The sequence below is a fragment of the Elgaria multicarinata genome, chromosome 4, assembly GCF_023053635.1.
Source record: "Elgaria multicarinata webbii isolate HBS135686 ecotype San Diego chromosome 4, rElgMul1.1.pri, whole genome shotgun sequence".
NCBI lineage: Eukaryota > Metazoa > Chordata > Lepidosauria > Squamata > Anguidae > Elgaria > Elgaria multicarinata.
Window position 1 is genome coordinate 88,995,892 of NC_086174.1, and position 13,036 is coordinate 89,008,927.

At 41.6% G+C, this 13,036-nt stretch overlaps 1 protein-coding gene across 2 annotated transcripts in view; it reads right to left on the reverse strand.

Moving 5' to 3' along the window:
* Positions 1-1,302: 1,302 nt before the first annotated feature.
* Positions 1,303-13,036, reverse strand: part of DCBLD1 (discoidin, CUB and LCCL domain containing 1) — a 37,751-nt gene continuing 26,017 nt past the window's right edge. For both annotated transcript variants that reach the window (XM_063124738.1, XM_063124737.1), the window contains exons 7-15: positions 12,899-12,939; positions 11,147-11,362; positions 10,334-10,458; positions 9,203-9,350; positions 8,996-9,112; positions 7,300-7,390; positions 5,389-5,438; positions 4,300-4,419; positions 1,303-2,086 (exon numbers count right to left, since the gene is read on the reverse strand). In XM_063124738.1, coding sequence (XP_062980808.1) covers positions 1,572-2,086; positions 4,300-4,419; positions 5,389-5,438; positions 7,300-7,390; positions 8,996-9,112; positions 9,203-9,350; positions 10,334-10,458; positions 11,147-11,362; positions 12,899-12,939 — 1,423 coding nt within the window. In that variant the 3' untranslated portion in view covers positions 1,303-1,571. The remainder of the gene's footprint in view (positions 2,087-4,299; positions 4,420-5,388; positions 5,439-7,299; positions 7,391-8,995; positions 9,113-9,202; positions 9,351-10,333; positions 10,459-11,146; positions 11,363-12,898; positions 12,940-13,036) is intronic.

Below are 13,036 nucleotides of genomic sequence, written 5' to 3' on the forward strand. Positions count from 1 at the left end.
CTGCTACTCCGAGCATTCATGACCATTGGCCATGCTGGCTGGGCTATGGGAGCTAAAGTCCAAAACATTTTGGACAGCACCAGGGGAGGGAAGGGTGGTCTACACTGACTGGTATTGGCTCTTGAGGGTTTCATGCAGAGGCCTTTCACATTATCGCATACTGATTTTTTAAAAAAATGGCAGATGTGAAGGTCAGCAAAGCATGTGCTCCATCATTGAACTATGGCCACTCTGGCAGCAAGACAGTTTGCATCTGCAGCTTTCGAAGTGACAGAAATTTACAGCACAATCCTATGGATGTTTACTCCAAAGTAAATCTGGCGTTCAGAAGATCTTACTCGATAATAGGTGTATTTAGAACAGCAGTCTTTGTGCCCTTTTTCAAAAGTCGTATTTGGAAATGTGTTTATTCTCAGTTTTATCACTGAGTTGTATCTTCCCATCTTTGCAATTATGTGGACGCACTGATGCCACTCTTGTCCCAACAGGAAAACAAAATTCAAGAGAATAAAGCCTGTTAACTAATGGGCAGTTCCAAAAGTTAGTTTGAACATCCCCTTTAATTTTGGCAATACCCTGATGTGTATTTTATTTATTTCTATATTCCCCAAAGAAGAAATATATAGGCATTTTGCTTACAATTGCCAGGAAAACGAACCATAAGTCAGGACAAGGGCAAATTCAGACTCAACCCATTTATTTGAAAATCATTTGTACTGACAAGGCTGTGTTTGCACACTCTGAAATTCTGCAGGACCAAAGAAAGGCAAAACACCATTGCAGTTAGTGCAGAATTCAGTCCTGAGAAAGCTCAGCTTTAATTTAGAAGTAAGCATGGTATGGCTGTGAAGATATGCTTGAAAGAGTAGGTACTGCCTGCTGAAAGCCCAGAAACTAGAGGAATGAAGGAATAAAATTTGTAGTAGTTAGATTTTTTCACTGCCTTTCCTTCCTGACTAGTAAAGCAAGCATAAATTATGCAACAACAAAAATAGCTACTGCTCAATTTACATAATTTAGACATCACAATTCGCCTTTTCTTATCACAACACTTGCATCGCTTGGGTGTAGAAGGTAAGTTTTTGTAGCTCAAAGTACATGCTACTTTGCATACTGAGTTTGAAAGAACTTCCAAGAATGCACTCTTAGGGTTGCAGTAGAGGCTAAATAAAGTACGAGGTGCAACATGCATTACCTGAATTTAGGATACTGCCCCCACATAGAAATCAGTGCAATGGCCAATTAATTTCATTAACACCCCCCCCCCCCCAAACACACACAAACACACAGAACAAAACAGGAGTCTTTAAGTTATTTTTTTTAAATTAAAACATTATGTACACATTGCACAAAATCAGAACAGAGCACCAATATCACAGCTGCAGAGTATCGACTGGTTGCAGACCTCACTGCGAAGGCTTCTCATGGTGAAAAGCGCGTTGAACGCCATACACTCATCATCACATCACAGAAATGTCAAGATCTTTGTATAAAAGCAAAAATGTGTTTTATGCTAAATCCATTCCAGTGCCTGGGCCATTATGGCAGCAACCTTTTCCTTGGTCTCCAGGTTACAGCACAGCTGCCATTGCAGTCTGATTTATTGGTTTTAAGCAGTATCTGGGTGTTGAGTATCCCTTGTTTGTCAGTGAACTGGCTTGGGGATTCTGATAATCGGTGCTATAGTCCACCATAGGCAAAGCATTTATTTTTGGCTTATCATACTCCTCCTGACTTTGTGGCGTTTGGTAGTTTCCACTCACCCCATTGGTCTGGCATAAGGCAATGAAACTGCCTGAAGAAAGGGAATATTTATGAGTAGAAGAAACAGAGGGAACGTTGTAGCAGTTCTCTAAATGAAACACCTTTTCTCTTTCTGCATGTCGTTCTATAATAGGAGTGGCATATTCAGGCTCCTGATTGGTCAATGGCAGGGCGTAATCATGGCGTCCTGCTCTCTGTGGACAGTGGTAATGGTTCTGCGTCTGTGAGCTACCTTTCTTCCCATCCTCTGTGTCCATTGGTCTGAAAGTGGATCCCTTTCGAGTTACTGTCCCAGTTCCTATCATGAGAGGCTGTTGATAATCTAGATGGAAAACAAAAAGCACTTCTGAAATTCAAGTGAAGTCAAACACTGGATGCCAACCACTACCTAAATTTACACTGATCACAGTGCAGTGAGATGGGCTTCTAACATTCTGCTGTATCATTTTTCTTTTTTAAATAGTGATAGATTCAGAAAGGCTGGCTCAGTTCAGACAACACATTTCTCAACGGTAGTTGTAGAACTCCACAGTGCAGTTTTTACACCACTGTTAAGAAATGTGTTGTTTGGCAGGAAAACTCAATGCAACAATGGAGATTTTTTTGGGGAAACTCTCCATGCAGAATATCCACACCATGCAGAGGAGAGTTCCTGCACAACTGTTGTGTTGCATGTTGTGTGGAGGGCTCTGTGGAGTTTCCTGTTGTGTTGAGTGGACTTTTCCCACTGGCTACAGAGTTCTCTGGCAAGAGCAGCAAAAGGAGTGTGTGCCACTCTAAGAGAGCCGCCGGGATTGTTTTTTAGCACCAATGGCTGATGGGATACCATCGGGAGGACCGGGGGAGGAGAGACGAACTGTCAAGCAATATCACGATGGATTTTACTCAACTCCATGGTAGCCCACAGTCACATAACGGTGGAGTTTGAACATGTTGTGTGGGGGATACCCCCTAAAAACTCAACCGCTGAGTGGAGTTTTCACTCTACGTTGAGTAATGTGTTGTCTGAACTGAGCCACCATTTGGTCCTGCTGAAAAACCAAACTTTCAGTGTGCTATAGGAAAAGAACAGGGCACTGCATTAGATACTTATAGAGCAATGGCTTTAGATTACTCAAGCAATATGAGTGATATGAAATGGGAAATAAATACATATGTACATCATATATCCACTAAGGGGGAAAACAGACAGATAACTCTAAAGTGTATCCATCGCATCCAGGAGGATGGTGCCAAAAAATTGTTACACAGTTAAACTCTAAAAAGGAATGTTGAGGTGAAGCGATGTGGAAGGCAAATTGATAGGGAAGGAAAGTGGGGGATGTCAAAGTGCTAGAGGTACCAAATGGAACTTGCAGGAAAATATCCCATCTGAAAACTGCATCAGAACTTCTAAAAAAAGAGAAGGGGATAGGAAGAGCAAGCAAACAGTGCTTCTTCTTGCAGTTGTTTAGAACATCTGAAGTTGAATATACACTTACATCCCTGTGTAGAGATGTGTCTTGTCATCTCTGTATCTGGAATATATACATATCCCCACAAGAGAAAATATGTGTGGGCTCATAAAAGTTTTGGAAGAGGAAGGACAACTCACTTGCTTACTCACTCTACACCTGTTAAGACTCTTCAAAGTCTCTCTGAATCAAGCCAAACTTTACAGACCAAGGCCAGATCTACACCAAGCTGTATATGACACTTTGAAAATGGTTTGAAAACTGTATTTGGAGTGTGTCCTGGGCCTCAAGAGTTGTCACTATTGTTCTAAACCATTTTAAAGCAGTAGTGTAGATTGTGCCTATGTCGGAAGGAAGAAATAAAATGGATTTTTAAGAGCACCAACTGATTGCAGTCTGGCATTCCTCATCCAGCAAGTTCTTGCTTGGTTAACAATGTCTACTCAGAAGTAAATCACATTGTTTTCAAAGGTTCTCATGGAAGGTGGTATAGGACTGCTAACTTAACTTTCTTTTCATTTCCAGCTGGCCATCAGGATTATCAAGAATGGTTTCACAAATTGCTACTGATCATCAAGGCAAAACATTTGATAGTCATTAATCTCAGGTTAGGAATAAAAGCAAAACAGTTTCTGAATCATCTAGCTCACTATCAAAGCAGCCCATTTTAGTCAAAATTCTTACAACTGCCATTATTATCTCACAGCAGCTTTCCGAAATGCTTCGGAAATTTCTTTTTATTTCTTTTTATTTTGCGGGATTGAGGACGCACCACCACCATTCCAACACTGCCAACAGGAGTTTAATATCTGGCAGAGTGGTAATACTAATATAGTAAATAAATAATATAAGAAATTATTCAAAGAAAAAATGATGCAAAATTATTCCGATTGTTCAAGAGGCAGGTAATGTGCTTGCAATTCATCTAAGACAGATACAAGTTTTTTAAGCAAGTAACTTACTATATTGTCACTGCAATGAATTACATTAACTTTCACTAGTTATGGATGGACAGACTAAACCTGTTCCTTGCACACTTACATTTTGCATAGTGACAGCTTTCAAAAGAGATTCAAGTTACCTGCTACATCTCTTGTGACCAGATCTAGCTTTTGTGGTGTTTCCTTTTCATTATTATAACTGATGGTGAATTCAGTAGACTGATGCCTCACAAAGGGTTGTTTGATTTGTTTCCAGAAACCTAAAACAGAAACACAGAAGTTAAAATCCCAATAGTACTAAACCTTAAAAAGTGACCCAACTTAAATACTGCACACACAGAAAATACAGTGTTGCCTTTTGCTAAATAATTCAGAAAGCATGTAAAAGAGTGGAACTACATATACTCTGGGTCAGAACTTAAGAAGCCTGCATTAGCTCAAATCAAAATATCTCTACAAGCTGCACAGGACTGAATCCAGAGACACTTGAATGGAATTGGGTTTTCCCACCTTCTTCCTCCCTGCTGTAACTGCTTGTGCTCCCCTCGGATCACACTTAAGGGTGGGGGGGACCCTTTGGGATGGCAAGAGATATGGTGTTGGAGGCTGCATCAGGTAAGTGGAAACCAGCAGAAGCCCATCTTAAGTGACCCGGATGTCTGCTCATACACGACACTTTCTGGATTCCAGCAATGTACCTCCTTGTGGAGCCAGGAAAAACGCTTTTTTTTAATAGCTTCTTTGCTGATCATTTTTGTATCCCTCCGCCTCCCCTGCAACTCTTCTCACCAGCAGTGTTTTCTAGAGCAAAGCTGAATTTGGACTTGCTGAGCATCTCATTAAAGCAGGACCGTGACAGAGGGAAACAGGAGTGTGAACAACAACAACATGCTTGTCAAATAATCTTTGTGCTTGCAATCCATGTTATTCATGTAAAGCCACAGGCGTGTGAAGCAAGTTCTCCAAAGATTCTGCTATAACCATTCCAAATATCAGGGAGGCTGAATAAGTGGTTCCACAATCGCAAACCGCTGCTGTGTATATTTCAGCTCCACTCACCCATCACCTATGAAAGGTTATTGTGCTGCAATTTACCAGATTTGGGGATAAACGCTTCAAGGGCAGTCACTCCCACTGCACCCAAAATATAGTATTGATACACAATAGACAACATCATTTCTCTCTCATTTTTGTCACATGACGAACAAAAACAAGACTTCACCACTAACCTGATTTTCCAGTGTCACATGAGCCATAAGTAATGCCTTTCTTTCCTCTCCTATAACGAAGAACAAGGTTAATGGCATTTTTCCTGAGTCAGTTCAATTGACCAATGAGCCTGTTATTGTAAACTCCTGGGCTTAAGCTGCTCTAAAAAGGATGCAGCCTCCCAAATAAGTCATGAATCATTTAAGGCAGCTCCCACAACAGTTCCCTGCTGGCAGACAGGACGTGTCTCATGGAGTTCAAGTTGGGCTTTGCATGACTGGGGCAACCGGAAGCAGCATGTCGAGCGGCTCCACTTATGCTCCAATGGATCTCGCTACTCTGTGCAAACCATAGGGTGCTTCTGCCCCCCTCTTGGAGGGCACTACTTAGGACAGTGAGTGGGTTGTCCCATCTTGCATATAGCAGCCAAGCTGGACATCTGCCCGGCAAATCACACCTATTCATTTCATGAGAATCCAGGACAGGGATGAATAGCAGACTTGAGCTTTGGCTGCAGAGATCATTAATTGCAAAGACTCTGACTAGCCCTGCAGGAGGAGGAGGAAGAAAAGGGGACCCAGCATGCTTTGCCACCGCATGAAAACTTGAGCATTATCCCAACGGATCCAATGGGTTCTCTACACACCTACAAATCTCTGCCTGCAGCTTGATCCTGTGCACGTTTACTCAAAGGCAAGCCCCAAGGAGTTCAATGGGACTTACTCCTCAGGATCACAGTCTAACAGCACAACATAGTAGTCATGGTTAAACTATAAATCTCTGTACTCTTCCCCATCTTCTTCAAACTTTTGTCTTGAGCAGCTTTTAAAAGAAGAAAAGTTTTTAAACCCCATGTTCCAGAAAGAGTGTGAATGCTGCTCTCAAGACTTTTCCATAGGTCAGGAACCAAGCATCTGTTCATAACAGCGATGCCTGACTACAAGCAACAGGAGGGGAGAATTGTACCTGACAGGATTTTCTCACTCCCCATCACCTTCTGGCTTCTCTGATAATTCAGCACTTAAAAAAACACGCACAAGTTTTTTAGAAGCGTAAGGTGACCACAGCTCCACATGTTGTGCGAAACCTCCATTCAAATAATTAAACAACAGTTAACAAATCAGTAGGGCTGCTTGAAAAAGAATCCTTGTTTATTTTTATTTTATTTATTTACTGCATTTGTAGACCGTCCCATAGCCGAAGCTCTCTGGGTGGTTCACATAAGACATGGCACATGTGTCTTGTCTTTGCTCCTTCCTGCTTTATAACTTGAGTTATTGATTAAGAACTGGGAGCTCCACTCTTTCCACGATCCAAAGTACCAATGATGGCTGAGAGCAAACATTGGGAGACTCAGATCAGTAGCAGCACCTTGCTCTGCTTATCAGGAAAGCCTAAAACAAAAAAAACCCAACAAGGGCTGAATTGAGCCCCTGAGGCAAGGGCTGAATTGTCATACAAATCTCCTTGCTACTCTGCTTGGACTTTTACCATTCTGGCACACTTGCCTATACAGTGCTGAGAGAATGCTTTTGAACAGCCACACCTTGTTAAGAGAGGCAGGCAGCTCTCCTCATCCCCATTCTTCACAATTCACAGGTGGAAGAGGGAGCTCACTAGAGGAGGAGACACCCGTACCCGCACCATTAGTGGAGTTGTGGAAGTTTGAGCAACATAATTAGAAATGCTGTGAAATAAACTGGGGATGTCAAACGAGCGACAGCCCTAGGAAACAAATACTTTTTTGTATTGTTTTTTGGTCCTAGCATTTTCCTTAGGAAATCATGGAAGAGAACCTCCAAGTTTATCATGGAATGGCCTTCTTCAGCTGGTAAATCCACCAGTTACTCTTGAAGCAAAACAAGTAACCGTGAGAAGGATCATGCTTCACAAATGTTAACCGGGGGGGGGGGGGGGAGAGAGTCACATACTTTCTCCAGGTAGCAGAGATACAAATTCCAGATATCAGGAACAGCAGAAGCACCACCACAACTGGAACAATAATGGCAGCAAGTTTCAATCCTTAAACAAATAAAAAACAAGAGCTAAAATAGGTTGGAAAGCAAATGGAAAAACTGACATGAGAGCTGGGCTATATATCAATGATCACAGCGTATGGGCAATACAAGCAGGAATGTAGTCTTTGCAAAGCCCACGCAGGTTGTTAAAACAATTACTCTTTTGAAATGAATGGCGTTTATTCCACTCAAAAAGAAACCAACATACACGTCCACTGAGTCACTGGGACTTTATTACCAGATAAAGGTGCATAGCAGGGGTGGGCAACTTGTAGCCCTCCAGATGTTTAGGCCTACTGTTCCCAATAGCCCTAGCCAGTGGTGAGGGGTCATGGGAGTTGAGGGACAAAACATCTACAAGCCACAAGTTACCCACCCCTGGTGCACAGGATAGGATTGCATGTGGTTCAAAATAACAAAGAGATTTTCTTCTCAACATATTAACAACTGATTGCTAGTTTTGTTTCTATCAAAAGATATGGCATCAGGAGAACAGAATTCTGTCCCATCCCCTTTATGCAACTTTTACAGTGCAATCCTATGCATGTTTACTCAGAAATAGGTTCCACTGTGTTCATTTGGACTCACTTCCCAGTAAGTGCTTTTAGGATTGCAGCCTAAATGGGGATACTTCTTGAATTGTAAAATCAAGCCTTGGTATATGAGTAATACTTACTAAACACTCTTTCTGGTATTTGGACCTAGTAAAGTAAAAAGCCATGTATCAAACAGACTGTAGGGATGGACAACCCTTTTACCCCTGAGGACTGTTTTCCCTCAGGGTAAATGATCAAGGGGACACACACACTTCTGACCCTTCTCTCTTTCTCTCACTCACAGGTTTAACCTTTCTCCTTACTGTGATTCAGATGAAGATTCCCTCACGCACACTATTAAACTTTTCCCTAATCTTAGTAGCAGCATAGGAGAGGTGAGGAAATCTTCATTGGGATCATGTAACAATGGAAGGATTAAACCTGACAGCGCCCCATTGTCTCCCCTGGGCTGCTCAATGCTCTTCTTTCCCTGCTTGGGCAAGGAGGGGGCTTCTTTCTCCCCTCCCAAGCAGGAAAGGCTCCAGCAAAGTCTGCCACAGCTGCCTGGGCCATGGGGTCGTCCACTCTTGAAATACAGAAGTAGGAATGTCGATTTTTGTCAACCTGAATAGGAATGTAGAATTTTATCCAGAAAGAGTATTTGGTCACAACTTTGTTCCCAGATATTTGATGATTAGAATTGTTTGCTAAATTTTTTTAGGGTTGGATCCAGATTTACACTGGATCAACTGCAATGACGGAAGTGGGCTTCCCTGCCCCCTCTTTCCCACACTAGCTCCTCTAGTCCCCTGGAAATGCCACATAGAGAATCACGAGACCCTGCTGAATGGGGTGAGCTTTAGTGTGCTGGGGAGGTGAGGGAAGACAGGTCTTCCGTGGGCAGAGCCCCTTCCCCTGTGGAAGGCAGATCCTGCATCCAACTTCATTGTGCTTCCCCTTTCCATTAGCTTGCCAGCTGTGACTATTTTTGAAAGATCATCACACTCCAAAGTAACTATGATTTCCCCCTCCATTTCATATAGATAAAATTCATGTTACATGGTGTTTAGTACCTAGGTTGTTTTCTTCTGAAGGAATAGGTTCTGTGATGGTTCGGTCTTCTTTTCTGATTGAAACACCTGTGCTTTGACTTGGTCTTTGCCACAGCGAAGGAATCAGGGAGCTGTTAACTGCAAGACAGAAGAAGAAACTAAGTGAACGTAAACACATCTGTGGGACATTCAGACCCTATTGCCTGCCAAATCTTTTTAGTGGTGTACCTTGTGCTATGCGACAACCGATAAGTTCCACCTTCAGAGCAATTCTTTTGTGCCAGGTCTGTGGAATAATTCTCACATACCGAGCTACTAAAGGAGGAATGAAATTATTCCGAACAATGTTTCCGTGATTCGAGTTACCTTTGAATACCTGCCATTCGAAAGAAAAACGAGTAATGTAGTTAGATTACGCATGTTTAAAGCAAGTGGACAACAGCACCAAAGGTAATAATGGTGAACGATCAATAATAAAGCACAATCCTTAAAAGTCATTAGAACATTCTTTAGCAGATCTCTCTCTCACACACACACAAAAAGCAGCAGATTCAGGGAAAACAGTTAACAAATGATGTTATGTATATGCAATTTGAAAGTTTAATACATAAAAAGTCTATCCAATCAAATGTGCAAACTAGCTCCTTGTACATTTCCCATGCAGTGCTCCCCAGTCCTGTGGGCTGTGGGACTGGCTTGTTTCCCTCATCCTGTAAGCTGTGGCTAATAGTGGAGGCTAGTTGCTCCAATGTCAGTGGGCTGGTGAATCTGCTTCAGGTTTCAGTCAGAACTCTTATTTATTTATTTATTTATTATATTTTTATACCGCCCAATACTGAAGCTTTCTGGGCGGTTCACAAAAATTAAAACCATCATAAAACAACCAACAGGTTAAAAGCACAAATACAAAATACAGTATAAAAAGCACAACCAGGATAAAACCACGCAGCAAAATTGATATAAGATTAAAATACAGAGTTAAAACAGTAACGTTTAAATTTAAGTTAAAATTAAGTGTTAAAATACTGAGAGAATAAAAAGGTCTTCAGCTGGCGACGAAAGGAGTACAGTGTAGGCGCCAGGCGGACCTCTCTGGGGAGCTCATTCCACAGCCGGGGTGCCACAGTGGAGAAAGCCCTCCTCCTAGTAGCCACCTGCCTCACTTCCTTTGGAGCCACCCAAGGTGTGAAGCCAGGAGCAGATTCACCACCCCACTGACATCAGAGCCACCATCCTCCACTGGTGACTAACACATATTTCCTCCCTAAAATTGTCTCATTGGGCTCAGAGGCCTCCAGAAATCAGGGAATCCAACCTTATTTCTTTGCCCCTTCCCCTTCCATCTCCCCACACAGTTACCTTTTCTTCATTGTTTACGATTCCTTTGTAAGTCCTCCATTTTGAGTTGTTATTTTTATAGCTCACAATAAACGTCTTAACATAATAGTTAAAATTGAGCATAGTGGACCCTGTGGTTCTAATTCCTTGTAATAAAAGAAAATAATAATAACAACAACAACAACAACAACAATAATGTTTTTGTTTCTTGGTTAATGGGGGGAAGAAATTAAGTACATTTCCTTCAAACAATAATTACTAATTATATCTGGACCAAGATTTGAAAAATGTAAGCTTGATGCAACATCATCACTTCGCCATTGCCTATGACCTGTAGATTCATCCCCACTTGCACATGCTGGGGCTCTCTGACTGTCTACAAGGGCAGACAAAAGTACTCCTGCACTTGTGAAGCTCCATTTGCCATAGCTGGAAACAACAACCTGTACATGTGCAAGCTCTGGATTGCAGGAATTATTTTTTACATGCAGGTGCTTCTAGCAAAGATAGTACAACCCACCATGGAGATAAGCCAAACTCTTGACCTTAAACATTGGCTTTGAAAAACTTATGTTTTTATAGATAATAATTGCAGTGATACCAGAGAAGTCTTTCAGGGTTCTTCCATAAACATTTAAAATTGTAATCATGTGTTACATTTATTACAGCCCTTCCTCAAAGATGCTCAAAGTGACATTTTAACCTCACAAAAACCTTCCAGCTTACAAGAACAGTAAGCAAGCTGCATTTTGGTGATAATTAATACTTGAAGAGATTTATAAATAACATATTGAATTAAAATAGACATGTAAGCTTGTTTGGTAGACAACTGACCTGTTATTCTTGTTTTTTCTCCTAGGTCAATTTCCAGCCACTGCCGATGGTTGCTCTGGTTTGCTGCCCAAGATGGGCCTTGAACTTTGAGCCAAGCCTTATTGGGAGACCAATGGACCACCTCCCCAATTGTGTTGGTTTCATCCCAGAATGATGATGCAGTGATTTGGCCATTAAAAGCATCTTCTCCTTCTAGGTTCAGTGATTTATTGCAACCTTAATATTCAAAATAAAGAGAGGAGAATGTCTATATGTATTATCCTGATACAGGCTGCATTCGCTAATACTGTGGAACTATAGTCATCAAGCTAGCATACTGGGGACTTTTATTCCTGGATCACATATTTTTTCCCGGTATCAGTATGAATTCCTGTAAATACTTGTTTTCCACACTGACCACTTTATCTTAGCCTGTCAGGGTTAGCAACCAATGGCTCTCCAGACATTCTGGCTTATCACATCCCTCACCATAGACTGTTCTGGGTAGGGCTGATGGGAGTTGTAGGTCAAAACATCTGGAGGGCTACAAGTTGCCCACCCCTCCCTTAAATCCCAAACACAGAGCCCGTGCAGCTGAACATAATTCTTGACCATGATGCAGAGCTTTCTTGAAGCACCTATAACTATTGGAAGTAAAAGAATTTGGTGGGCTAGAGGGAGAAGAAAAAGGAGACAAACAAGGAATCTTTGTTGCATTAGGATTCATGTACAGAAGCCTTTGGTTAGCATCCAGAACACGATTCTCTGACAATTCAGTGTCCATGTAATCTAGCATTTCTAGCCCTGGAAAACAGCTGGGACTGTTGACAGTAGCCTGAGTTGACAGTTATCTGCTAGATGAGTGGTTTTCAAATTGTTAGGAATCCCAAAGTTCCTCCAAAGCTTAGTTCTTCAATGAGAAGAACTCTAAAGGCAGAAAAACTACCAGAGATATACCATTGTTCATAATTTACACACCTTCAAGTGTGTAGGCCGGCTATGGCCTTCTTCACATTCTGAAATCAAACTCTAGAACCGGGGGGGGGGGCGGGGGCGGGGAGGGGGCTGAACCTCAGGCCCACGGGCCAAATCAGGACCCCAACTGGCCTTCCCAGGGTTCTTCAGATGGCATCCCCCATTCTGTCAGCCCCACCTACTTTCCCCCAACTGTCAATTGTTTGATGCTCTCCTGGCTTTTGTGCGGTTCCCTCCACTCCATTCTAAAATGCTGAAGGCTTTGTTACTGATAGTAAGAGCTTTAAGCTAAAATTTACTGGAACTTTTGGTATTTTTGCCCCATCCATCATTAAAATTCCTCCCCTCCCCGGATCTTTTCTGAAATTGAATTCAGCCTTCAGGATGAAAGAGATTCAACATCCTGTCCCTAGAATAACATACATAAAGGCCTCTATAAAGCACAGAGGTTCTGCAATCTGGCTGACACACAGATCTTCTTCAGCAGATAAATTGATGTAGAAAGGCTCCCTTGGGTACAGAGCTTAAGAATCACTGGGTTAAAATAGACTATTGGTCCAACTCATCAATCATACCAACAAGAATCAAGAATATTTAGGCTTTAAGATATGTGTTAAGTTCCACTGAAATAAAAAGAGACAAATGTACACTTCAAACTGTAACAGTGTGATCCTATACACGCCTACTTGGCAGCCACTATAAAATTCAGTCTGACTGTGAGTTATAATTGTATTTGGCTCCCAAGTTCTATTTAGTTTAATTATGCTTTATGTATAAAAACAAAAGAACATTTCTTACCATTTGAGTTAAAAATAAACCGCTTATCTGACAGAGAGCCACTGTAAAGAAAGGAAAAAAATGTGGCATCATAATCATCATTATCTTGGTCAATTATTTTCACATGCAAGAAGGATAATTTGAAGGTGAAATAGTTCT